Source organism: Heloderma suspectum, chromosome 4, assembly GCF_057233095.1.
Source record: "Heloderma suspectum isolate Gila_16-S chromosome 4, 16-S_ref, whole genome shotgun sequence".
Taxonomy (NCBI): Eukaryota; Metazoa; Chordata; class Lepidosauria; order Squamata; family Helodermatidae; genus Heloderma; species Heloderma suspectum.
The window spans coordinates 31,187,609-31,201,305 of NC_139461.1; the positions used below are offsets into that span (position 1 = coordinate 31,187,609).

Below are 13,697 nucleotides of genomic sequence, written 5' to 3' on the forward strand. Positions count from 1 at the left end.
GGGTGCAGTAAGTTGCAGTCTGGTGACAATACACAGCAACTTCAGTATGCTTTAAGTCTGAGTTTTCACTAGGCCAAAACTCAGCTACTGCTGCCCATGTGATTGAATCTGTTGTGATAGCCTTTTCAGAGTTATATATACTAAGCTAATTGCCATACAGATAGGTTGTCAATGGAACATCTATCCACCTTTATATGATCTAATGCATAATGCTCTGTTTTTTTCTCTGGCCACATCGAAGTTCCAAGTTAGTTTCAATTATATTGATCTTACAGTGAAATGGGGTGGGGGAGGGGGGAAGAGAGAGAGAGCAACATATTAATACTTCATTTAATATTGTCACTGCTTACTTGAACCCTTGTTGGAAAATACTTTGGAGGATGATCAAGGCATCTTTGTGAATATCCTCATGGGTGGAATTTTGAGCCAATATTTGCTACAGGATGGGAGAGGTCCCAACTTTGTATTTTAAAATGCCATAACTAACATAAAATGTTACCACAGAGCTTTGAGAAAAATGAGATAAAAATTGCCCCCATTAATAAGGGAAATAAATGTTAAATGCAAAAGATATTTGAAAACAATATTGGGTCCATCTATTAAATCCTCAGTTTTCCAGGTTCCATAATTGTAGTTGTGGCACATGGAAACTGGAATATTTAAGTTTGTATTTAAATTTTACATAAGAGGCATCATATGCTCACTAGAGGAAGAAAAATGTAATGCATATGTATTCTTTCCTGTATGTCTTTATATAATTCATTTTAAATATTTGCCTTTTGTGTAAAAAAATACACTCTTTTGAAGTCTTTTCCCCTGGCTCTGTGGGTACACAATTACTCTTAATTTGCACTTCCATGATAAAAACAACTGTCAATTGAAATGAACTCTTGTTAGACTGTATTATCTGATATGTGTTTTTGTTTGTTTTCTTAACTAGTGAAAAAGGCCATAGATTTTAAATCTAGAGGATTTAAATTGTTTCCAGGGAAAGACAACAGCAACAAGTTTTCTATCTGTGAGTGTACTCCTTTTTGTTACTTTTTCTAGTGCAAGAGTGAAGTTTGTGCTGTCTGTGTTGTGTGTTTTTGTGTGTTTTTGATATTGTTCAGATATATCTAAGCATTTAACTGTATTAAATATATCTTCATCAGTCTGCATGGTGAATGGAAAGTGCAGTTGTACTCTGAACAGTGACTTTGTATAAAACTGGCATCTCTGGAATGTATTTTCATTGGTTGTTAATAGTTCAAATTTAAATTTAGTGGTTTCTGTGAATAAACATTTTACTCTTCTAAAGGTAGGCTGTTACTTGATGTTATATTAATTTGGGCTCTCATGCAGTGCAATCCCTAAACACGACTACTCAGAACTATTGAATATATGACACCCACCCACATGTCATTAGATATAATAAATATATATGTTAAATATCCTTACATGTATATTTCTTGAAGGGTGTTAGGTGTGTCTTCACTAGAGAAGGAATTAGGCATGTAGTAGGGATTTAGTTTGGTGACAGATGGATTTACCAGTTTAACCACTAGTTAAGAAAACTACTTTAAACCAGATGACATATTGTCTGTATTTTGTTAGGGAAATTATTTTCCTGATAAAAGACAGTCAGAAAGAGGGATTTGTCTGGTCTGAAGAAGAATAAATTGATCAAAGATTAGAACGAAGAAATTTGCCCATCTTGTGGTTTACACGGTTTTGTTTAACTTCCTTTCCAAATAGAGGGACTTCCCAATTTATCTGTCTTCAGTTTAAGCCTGATCTTTTAAAAAAAAATTAAAAAAAAATTGCAGTTCCAATTATACAAAATATTCTCTATACAAAATATTCAGAAATATATTTATTGATTTAGTTACTTTAGGGCGTAACCTAGTCAGCACCTAGACAGCAATGGGATAGGCCGGTTTCCGGGAACAGACCTCGGAGCCTGTGCTCCAAGGTCATTTCCTGGAGAATCGACCCCCACCCCCTCCCGCACTTCCTTGGAGGCAGCACAGATCAGCCCCATGCTCTGCGCTCATATGAGCAGCATGGAGCAGAGAAAATGGGATGTTCCCAGGGGCGGGGCGGAGAGGTCAGAAATATGGTACGACACATCGTATGCATTGTCCGGCTGCTGCTTCCTGCGCTCCGAGGTCCCGTGGCTGGACAGCCGAAATCGGCTGTCTAGCTGTGAAAGCTGGGTAGGGGGAGTGAGGAGGAGATCCGTCCTCACAATGCCTCCTGCCCTGCGCTGGATAGGCAGTTGCCCCCGAGGTCGGAGGCGACCGTCGATCCAGATAGGATTGCTCCCTTAAGATTTCTAAGGTGCTTTTTTCACTCATAGTGCCTAAGACAGTTTAAAACATCACCAAAACAACCAAAAATGATGAAACACATTAAAATGAAGGTTAAGCCAAAATGTGCCCCTTCCAATATTATCTCCCTGTTTATAGGCTGCAAAGTTAGAAAAGAAATTCTGCAATGGCACTGCACTACAAACAGGTACAAAGCTTGTGCCCCATTTTTTCCTACCCCCCTCTCTGATTTGGCTTCATGATAATACCATGTAGCAATGAGGTTTAGTTGAGTAATTATGTCTGGAGCCAAATCAGACTGAGGGTAGTGCATCCTGCCCTCAGTCTGGCATTTTGGGCTTCTCTACACGAGGCTTTTATCATGCACTCATGACGGGTCACTCACAGAACCACGATGTTGTCAACCTCTAGGTCCTCTCCTGTCCTTTGTGACCAATATTGTGGATTTTCCCTTAACAGTGAAAATGTGGGATTAAATCTGGGAAGCACAATATTGCTGTAGGTAAATGTGCAATTGTGCTATTGCCATCTAATGGCTGTTTAATGAAACATATAGAGCTTGCAGACAAAGGAAATTCCCAGAAAAATGCAGGGGAAAGCACGTGAAAAGAAGCCGATCTTGATCCCGCAAAGAATCTGGAAGCAGAAGGCCTGGTAAAGCTGCAGGATAAAAGCATGGTGTATGGAAGCTCTTTGTGCCTTGAGATGAATGGAAAAAAATGCTATCCTGCAACAATGGGGAGCATGATCACCACCCCCACCAGGATCATGAACAGGTAGCAACAGTGAAAAAAGTTGAGCAGCAGGAGCTGGCCAATTGAGCCTCTCGTTCAAGCCCAAAATGTTTTCCTGTGACCTCGTGGCTGAGTCTTAATTATTATCAGTCATAATTTTTTTTAAAAAAATACAATCAATCACTACTAACACCAGAAAAATAAAAACATAAGTTATGTAACACACTAAACAATACTCACAGACAAAAGTAATTAATTACAAAAATGGACCATGGGGGAATTTGTGGCAATCCATACAAAGTTGGTATCATCCACCCATACCCTGTCTTCAGCTCTTACACAATGCTAAAGCAATTACAGCCGAAGCCCCTAATCTGCATGGGCACCACTGGCTCTAACACTGCCTACCTTGAATTGTTGTACATACTGCATGAAAACTAGCACCCTAGTCAACATTATTCATTGCTGGTGGAAAATGGGCAGTATGAAAATCAGAACATGGCAGTTACATATTTATTTTGAGCATTTTTATGCTGCTCTTCAGACAAGGCTACCCTTGTGCTTACATAAGGTCAGTAGGAACAATGATAGGTCATCGCCACTTTTTAAAGAGGTGGTGGTGATGATCATGCATTTCTCCTTGCTCTCCTGCTCACAAGGCAGTTGGTTGTAATGGCCTTTGTGAGGCAAAGAGTGTGGCCCAGTCTCCAGATGCACAGCAACTGGAGAAGGCAATGATGGCAATTTGATGAAGGCATTCTAGTCATTCTATTTATAATAACTGTTCTTCCAAGAGAATTGCATACCTATGGTTCCCAGACAGTCTACAATCCAGGCAGTTTACAGGGTCAGATCTGCTTAGCTTCAGTGACAGAACTGCATGCTGTGCTTTCAGACTACTCTCTGTGCCACGTGACTTATCAGTCCGTTTTGAAGCGGCATGTAAAACCTCAAGTTCTGCCTATGAGAAAATGATTTAAGCAAACTATTAATCATGAGCTGGGAATTTCGGTAAGCAGAGAGAAAAAGTGGTTGGTGATAAACAGTAGCTGTTTCCACCCACACAAATTGTCAAACAACTTGGCATTAGGTATGATTATGAATCCTGTGATTGGGATTATCCACTTTTTTATTGGGATTCTCCACCCCAGCTGTTGGGTGGGGAACATCTGTATCAGGGGGAGGCTTTTAAAACCCTTTATCCTGCACTATTTTCTCGTTGCACCCCCCCCCCAATGCTATTTGCAGAAAATAACCGCAGTGGGGCTGGGGAGCAGTAGTCTCTGGGGGTGATGTTCAGTTGGAAAACAGCATGGGAAGAAAAGGAGAAGCTTTAAAAACTCACCTCCTCCTGTGTTGCAATTCCAATCCATATCAGGGTCTTCTGTAGTTACTGTAAGCTTAAAAAAAGAAGAGGAGAATCCCAAACACAGGATTCAAAGCCCTAACTAACATCTCATCTAGTGTGTCTGAATGCTCCACTATAGATCCCACTTTACTGAATGGCAAAAGTCTCTGTGTGTATCAGTTCTCATTCTAGCAATATACACATATACGTATTAACATCCATGCCAAAAGTACCTCAAGACATTTAAAGCCATCTGTATGCATAATTATATCCTTTTTAAATATGCAAAAGTGTAAATAGGATACAATTTATTCAGAGTAATTCCTCAATGTATTGCTGTTATTAGCTTTACTTGGGGCTGAAAGCAGGCTCTGTGTGTCTTTTTAGATATGAACATCTGAAAACAGAGAAGAAACCAACTTTACTTTATGTTAACTACGTTCTGCTGAGTATGAAGGAGGGTAAAAAATTAGGCCTTTTCCAAGTACCTGAAGTCAGCAGAAATTATTTTGAAAGAGCAGCGCTGTTAGTAAATGTTTTGCCATTTTTATAGTCACTTTTCAGAGTGGGACCACTTTTGAAACATTTAAATATTATGTATATGCATAAAATGTCTACACTGGGTTTCTTCTTCAAAAAGAAAATGGAATTTGTTGAGTCTGTGTGCACCTTAGGCAGATTTTGTTCATGTTGATTATCTCGATCTGCAATAACTGTCTTGGAAGCAATTTCCCATACTTAGCATGGAAAGAACCATACTTAAGCTGCACCTCAGTGGGATTTCTGCATCAGGTGTCCTACATGGGCAAGCTTATTGAATTTTTATAAAGAAGGATATAGAAGTATTTGTACTATGAACATACAAAACTATCTTTACTGAGTCAGATTACTAGTTCATGTAGGCCCATATATTCTGCCTTGGCTGGTAAACACTTTCCACAGTGTCAGGAAGAAATCGTTCCCAACACTACGAGTTATGGTTCAACTGGAGGAGCTGGGGCAGCCGTCTCCAACCTAGCGCTTTCCAGATGTGTTGGACTACAACTCCCATCATCCCCAGCTACCATGGCAATGTATGCTGGCTGAGGTGATCGGAGGTCATCCAAAGAGGGAAGGCTGTGATAGAGGTTTAATTTCGGACCTCATGTGTGAAAAACACTTATTCTCCCACAGAGCTCTGGGCTGCTTTCCCGTTTTGTAGCAGTTTATAGCATTGCTAGTTCGATCTACAAAACAGAATTTGCTTAATAACCTTGGAAAATACTGTGTGTGTGTTTTTAATGGGGGAAATATAATAAATTGGAGACTGAGACTTTCAAGGAATTGCAGAGGGGAGGCTAAGGAAAGGGGAAAAGTCATTTCCCCAGGGCCCCTCCCATATAGTCAGGGTTCTGGATAACCAAAGAAGTTGCTCAAACATTTTCAGACATGAAAATGGAAAAAAATATACAGCTGAACTGATTCTTTTTCATGGGAAAACAATAGATGAATAGATAACATGCTTGAACATCTTGCATAACATTTATTGTAATGCTATCACTAGGGTCATTTTAATGCAGCTAACATTTCCATTTGATGCCATTGCTACTAACATCCAAACTTCATGCTACTGAAACTACAACAATTCCTTCCGCTGTCTTAATACTCAACACTGCCAAAATGCCAAAAGACTGCTGGGTACTGTTCAGTACTGTAATACTGTGATCTGGCCCAGACTAGTTGCATTTTAAATGAACTTTAATATAGGCAGGTCTGTCTAATTTTACTAGCAAATTAACAGCATATATAAAACATTGTGTAGCAAATTTATATCAGTAAAATGCTCCATTTTGACTTGATATCTATTCTGTTACATTTCATACTCTCAAAACAGTGATTTGATAGGTATTAAAAGAGCTAAAAAAAGAGAAAAAAGCATGGTCCATTTTAAGCTTCCATGTATTTAGAAGAGCAAAGACCATATCCACAATCTAGTTCAGTCAAAATACTTGGATTCCAAATGATGGAATTCTTATTGTGTACAAACTGGGTAGTTTATTGTTCAGAACACAGACTATACCAATTGTAAATCAATATTGGTGTGATATATTATTTTTATTTATAAAGTACCATTACTCCAGGTAGTGCTTTACAGAATAATATAAGCAAACAAGATGAATAATATAAGCAGACAATATGAATTGGAAAGATGAGAAGCTGGACAGAAGGGGAGACTTCTGGAGTAATGATGTACAGAGGAATAACATTAACATATAGAATACAAATTGAAAGGCTTTGGATTTCGTAAAGTCATCCAGAACCATATAGCGGAGGACTGAGGATCTCTGTACCTATTATAGTATAATGGTCGCTACCCAGAATAGCCAGTGAACGTAAGAGAGGAGCAGAAGAAATCAAGGGTTGGCCAGAAAACAGATGTTTTCACTGCAATACCTTCATGTATTTTCTTTAACCAAGGGCTCATCCCACTTCCTGTCTCTTACTCTCATATAAATCCCAGAAATATGTGGAAAACCTCCCCCAGCTTTCCATGCTGTACTAGAATAAAATTGTTCCTAACCAATCCATTTTGTAAAGTACACAGAAGGCAGTTTTGTCCATTCAAAGTAAATGGCATGTATAAATAAAGCAAGTTTGCTACTATTTTAAAGACCTCATATTTTTGAAGAACACATTAAAACAATCAGAGAACATGCTCCCTGAAAAGAAATGTCTATTGAGTAATGAAGAACAAGTTAGCAGATAAATGCAGATAAACATCTGAGTGAAGGTTTTAGGATTATCTTATCACGAAACCACTATCACAAACCAAGTCTCCTTTTCTCATGGATGTTCTCTGTTATGTATTTTGTTTGTGCTGAATGGGTCAGGAGCAGACTTCAGCATTACGTAATGATTTGCTCTTAAATTATGTTAATTTGTCAAGAGTTATTTCATCTCACAGTACAAATTTACAGCCATGGGAGTCATGGGACCTAGTTATTATATATGTATGTGCGAAAATCCTTGGAGGACCAATGAATTTGATGGATGTTGATATAGACAGCGACACCAAGACAAACACATAAGGTCTAAAAGGCCAAAAATCAAAGCAAACCCAATATTGTTAGCAGAGTATGTACTAGAGCTGTGGGATTTTTTTTGCTACCAGTTTCCATGGTTAGGACCTGAGGGAATGCCTCAGGAATAATACACTATTGCTAAGGGCTACTTGTTCAGTACTGAGTGTCATGGAAGGCTTAGGGGACACATTAGTCAGGAAGATAGACAAGATCATCTATTGCCTTGCCTTAAACTAACAAGAACCAGTAACAGGAAACTCCTTACTCCATCCAAATACAAGTAAGTCCAGTGCTAACATATATAATGACAGGATCCACACACTGTGGAACCACTGTAACTCATGGATATTATTCCAGTACTATTTTTGAGCAGGCTGTTTATATGTGACAAGACCTAGTGAACCACACCACTAATTCCATATGTCCAAGCAAGATGTGGACTTTCTTGAACAGCACCTCACTAAACTTCATAGGAATGAGGAGTGTCAAAAGCAATTTGTGATATATGGCTCAGCAGCTTTTTACTCAAAGAAAACAAAAATCACGCTGGATGTTCTTCAATCCTTCAGTGTGCCTAAAGTAGATCTTATGACTGCCTGCTCCCGCAGAAAGCTGCACAGTTTCAAAGACGAAATGGAGTGAGTGGTGACCTGTGCAGGACCTTTTCAGTTGTGGCAACCCAACTTTGGAACAACTTGCCTGAATTTTGATGCCTTTTTATTTGCCCAGACCATTTTGATCCCGTTTTTGTATATTATTTTTCTTTAGCTGGGACTACTACTACTACTACTAGTACTACTACCACCACTCTGCTCATGTTTTATGCTGATTTACATGTTTCATTGCTGTTATTTTATTGTGTGCATAATTTATTTTAGTTGTTCTGTAAGGCTGTTCTCTGAAGAACAGTGTACAATTTTCCTAAGTCAAGCAAGCAATTGATACATAAAACAGTCATTTGTGTGCCAGCAATAGATAGCATGCATATGGATTAATGCAGAAGGGAAAGTAGCTGTTGTTGATATAAGAATGACTAAAGACCATTCTTACGTTCCTAACGCAGATATCCGAGTGCTGGGAAATGGTGTATATTTTGCAGTTCATGTACAACAGGTACAATGTGTTTTTTGTCACATTGTTCATGGATGTAGAAGCTGATATATGCTTCTTCAACATACCAGTCTCTATATTCCAGGTGAAAATCAGTTTGTGATATATACATGCAAAATGCTGGAGCTGAAATAAGCTTGTGGGAAAGTTTTGAAGTAAAAATCCTCCTAACCTGAAAATTGGCTTGCAAAGATTTCAGTGTTTATTTTTCTAATTTAAATATTTTGTTCAATATTTTCAGTTATGTATATGTTAGTTTGAGGGGATTAAGGAGAAAACAAACAAACAAGGCTGTATAAACATTCAACTGGCTTGGCAATTCTATATTTTTACCCTAACATTGCTGAGAAGACTTAAGACTAGGGATGTACGAAAGTCACTTACCTTTTTGTGGATTGTGTTCGTGGTGGCGGGGGAGGTGCTTTGTCCCTCCCCCTGGAATCCTCAACGGGGGGGAGGTGATCCGGTCCTCCCCCCCGGAATCCTGCCTGGCCGGCTCTGCACTGCAGCAGCTCCGCGGAGCAGCCGGACAGGGCTGTCCGCAGCTGGATATCCGGCCACGGACTGGCTGGTGCGGACGCAAATGGCGGCCGCTATAGCGGCCGCCATTTGCGTCCAGCCAGGCAGCCGTGATAGGCTACGTAAGTCTTTACGTAGCCTATCACGGCTGGGCAACCCCCCCCCAAAAAAAGGCATACGCAAATGGCGGTGCTTACAGCAGCCACCATTTGCGTTCCTTATTTTTTGCTGTTTTAGTCTACGTAAATATTTACGTAGGCTAAAATGGCGGGGGGAAAAGGAACGCAAATAGCGCCCACTACGCTATTTGTGTTCCCCTTTTTTTTCACCTTAATAGTCTACGTAAATATTTACGTAGACTAAAACAGCGAAAAATAAGGAACACAAATGGCGGCCGCCATAGCTGCCGCCATTTGTGTACGCTGTGTTTTTTTTTTTTTTTTGATGGCTTGCTGTGATAGGCTACGTAAAGACTTACGTAGCCTATCACGGCAAAGACCAGGATGTAAATGGCAGCCACGGCAGCCGGTCGAAAAACCAGCTGCCGCTGGATCCGCTGCCAGACCCACTGCCGGACCCACCGCCGTCCGGAACATCCACCCCAGGTAAGCCTCATCCCAGGGGAAATCCGCAGGGGGGGTGTGATAGGCTGTTCTGCCATGGATTTCGGGGGGCCGAATGCCAGTGCATTCGGCCTCACTGAAATCTGTGGTGGAATTCTCCGCCATCCCTACTTAAGACTTGGTTAGAGCATTGGACTAGGACATGGGAAACCAGGGTTCAAATCCCTACTCAGCTAAATGGGTAACTTTGGACCAATCCCTCAGCCTAACCTACCTCAAGCGTTGCTGTAAAGATAAAGTGTGAGTGTGTGGCGGGGGAGAACCATATTCCGCTTTGACCTCTTTGAAAGAAAGAGGGGATATACATGTAATAGATAAAATTCAGCATTTTAAAAATATCCCTGATAATCAACATTTTAAAAACAGAAGTATATTCAGATCATCATATATACAAATAGTGAACTCAGTTCTCTGAGTGCTTGTCCTTCTGTAGCCACTAGCCACCAATGAATTAGCACCATCTCCACCTAAGATGGTGGTATCAGCAGCCTCAGGCAGTGGAGGCTGGTGGCTCCTATTTCAGTGGGGCTGTGAATCCACTCTGGGTTTCAGCCAGAGACAGCCAGACCTCTAAAGGAGCTATCCAAGGTGCTGCACCTATTTTGAGGGTGGGGTTCAGCACCGTGGATAGTTGCTTTAGAGGTCTGGCTAGTTGTGACTGAAACCCAAAATGGATTCAGAGCTCCATCGAAATCAGAGCCACCAGCCTCCTGGGCTCATGGAACCCCAAGGTTCAAAGATGTACAACAAATATTTAGGAAACAAAATACCAAGGTGGAGGGAGAACCCCAAAACAGCCCAATGAGGGCTGAGTGTTCTTGGTGGCCATGGAACAATGACTGACTGTTGCAGGGAGATGGAAACAGAAAACAAGGAGGGAAGGGGAATGGAATGAAATGTCCTGAATAGGAGCACTCTACAATGAAACAATGCAGCTCCCACTTGTTCAATTTGAAATTAATTATCTTAATATTTAATACTATGAAATACACCTTTTCTTTCAGATATATGTACCCCAATCCAACGATATGGTTTTCAAAGGTAATTACAAGTGACTAGCTGCACACTCCAAACCAATGCAGTGTGGATATTTATTGGGTAGTAATGTTAGTCCTACATAGAGAAGACCCATTGAAATGAGTGGGAATTGTTAGCCACAACCAACTTAACTCCCATTCATTTCAATGGGTCTACTCTACATAGGACTAATGTTGGACACTACCCAATATTTCTATGCTGGTTTTCTACCAAACTGTTTTTCAAAGGGAGCATCTAAACTCCTGTGTTTACCTCAACAATCAATTACATGTGAATTGAATTTATGCCTGTAGTTCCTGATAAGAAAGTGTCAATGTGAAAGCCTGTTTTCACACGTGGAGGTTCTTACCTGGATTGGGGGAAGAAATTATTATTTTATTTCATAAAAACTAATTGGAGAAACAGCTTCTAATATTTAAGACAATGGAATTCTATATTTGTTACTTATTTATTGTCACAGTTTTTAACCCATCTTTCAGTATGCACTGCCCTCACAAGGTGGGTTACAATATTATAAAAACATGAAAATACACATCACAGTTAAAGACACATATCAGTAGCCACAGAAGCTAATAATTTTTAAGCACCAAAGGCAGGCTGGAAGAAATATGTCTTCAGGTTTTGGCTTTTTAAAAAATTCTGCAGTGATGATGTCATGCATATCTCCCTGGAGAGGGAGTTCTAAAGGTGTGGGGCCACCACTGAGAAAGCCCTATCCCGCTCTCACCTGCCAGCCTAATGGCTCTTGCTGGTGTGGCAGAGACCTAGGACTCTGAAACTGATCTTAATGCTTGGGCAGGCTCATAGAGGTATAGGTAGTCCTTTGGATAACATGGTCCCAAGCCATTTAGGGTTTTAAAGTCCAAAACCAGCACGCTGAATTGAGCCTGGAAACTAACAGGTAGTAGTGTAAACGACACTGAATAGGAGGAATATGATCCAAATGCCTAGCTCCCACAAGTGTTCTAGCTGACACTTTCTGTACCAGTTGCAGTTTCTGAAAAGTCTTCAAGGGCAGCCCCATGTAGAGTGCATTACAGTAATCTAACCTGGATGTAGCTCAGATATGTGTCACCATAACTTGGTCAGATTTCTCTAGATAGTGCTGCAGCTACTGAATGAGCCTAAGCTGGTAAAAGGCAGTCCTGGCCACTGATGCCATCAGAACCTCAACCATCCAGATTAATGGATTTCCCAACTCACAGTACTTCTGCTTATCTGGATTAGGTTTCAGCTTGTTAGCCCTCATCCATTCCAGTACTGCCCTGAGACACCTATCCAGGGTTTCAACTACATTCCACCAGCCCTGCTGATGACGTCCCTTATGAAGGCTCCTCATGTAGATGTTGAGAAGCATGGAAGACAAGACAGAACCTTGAGGCACCCCAAATATCAATAGCCATGGAGTAGAACAAAAGTCTCCCAGCACCACCTTCTGGGTCCATCTCTCCCCCCACCCCCAGAAGAACTTGAGCCACTGTAACACTGTCCCCCCAAGTCCCATCCCAGAGAGACAGTTCGGAAGGATACCATGGCATCAAAAGCCAATGAGAGGTCCAGGAGAACCAACAGTGTCACACTCCCTCCATCTATTTTGCAGCACGTCATCTACCAGGGTGACGACGTTTCTGTCCTGAACCCAAGCCAGAAGCCAGAGTTGAATGGATCTAAATAATCATAATGCATGTTATCAAAACTGCCTGGAGCTGACATGACACTACCGACTTGAAGACTTTGCTCAGAAATGGTAGATTTGAAACTGAAATAATACTCCATAGCCAGGATCTAGACCTGGCTTCTTCACAATGGTTTTACTACTGCCTCCTTCAGAATCACTGGAACTGCCCCGTCCCTTAATGCCCTTAATGAGGCATTGACCACTTCTGATATGCATGTTATAAGCCCAGGCCTGGTGGACTTTACTTTACTCAATGTATACTTACACTAGGATTTTGGAACTCAGGGCAGAATCCAATGCTGACCTTGTGCGTGTGGTCAGCCCCACTGATTCTGGTCCACGCACAGCCACCCTACTGTTTCTGGTTCTCAAGCGGCCCCCACCAGCATTGAAACAACCCTGTAAGGGAGGTTCAGTTGAAAGATATTGATTTACCCACACCACCATACAGGAACTTCATATTGAATGGGGATGAGTGTCCCTACTCAACTGCATATATTCATAATTTAAAATTAGTTTGTGTGTCTTTAAAACAAAATATTATTTTGAAGCTTAGCTTAAGTTTTACACACACATGCTCATACTGTATATTTATACAGTATTGCCACAATCCAACAAACACATTTAAGTCACACTGATTTCAGTGGGAAATTAAGCATGTGTTTAACCCACTGCCATTGAAATTGAAGGCTGAGTCGACCTGAGCCGGCTACCCAAGACCCAGCGATGTGTCCAGCAAGATTAGGGGATGGATATATACTTAGTGAAAGATAAAATGAGTGACTGAGAAAAAAAGTAGCTTATGTCCAAAATGACCACATTACCTCTCCTGTGAAGGATTGGCTATTGGCCAGAATTATCTTTATGAATTTAATGTCTAAGGCTGTAATCCTAGGTATATGTCCTTGAGAGTTTTGTAGAGCACTACTTCTGAGTAAACATGTTTTGGGTTGCACTGTAGATGACAGATAACTTATTTTCCTCAGGCAAGTGTCATAGCTATGAATCATAGAATCATAGAACCATAGAATAGAAGGGATGGAAGGGCCCTACAAGGCCATCAAGTCCAACCCACTGCTCAATGCAGGAATCCAAGTCAAAGCATCCCTGACAGATGGCTGTCCAGCCTCATCTTGAACGCCTCCAGTGTGGGAGAGCCCACTACCTCCCTAGGTAATTGGTTCCATTGTCATATTGTGCTAACAGTCAGGAAGTTTTTCCTGATGTTCAGCTGGAATCTGGCTTCCTGTCACTTGAGCCCATTATTCCATGT

The 13,697-nt window shown here is 40.8% G+C and overlaps 1 protein-coding gene across 1 annotated transcript in view; it reads left to right on the forward strand.

The window, feature by feature from the left end:
* Positions 1-13,697, forward strand: part of CSMD3 (CUB and Sushi multiple domains 3) — an 819,154-nt gene that overhangs the window by 215,717 nt on the left and 589,740 nt on the right. Inside the window, exon 6 of the mRNA XM_084851442.1 lies at positions 941-1,018. Within this exon, the coding sequence (XP_084707568.1) occupies positions 941-1,018 (78 nt within the window). The remainder of the gene's footprint in view (positions 1-940; positions 1,019-13,697) is intronic.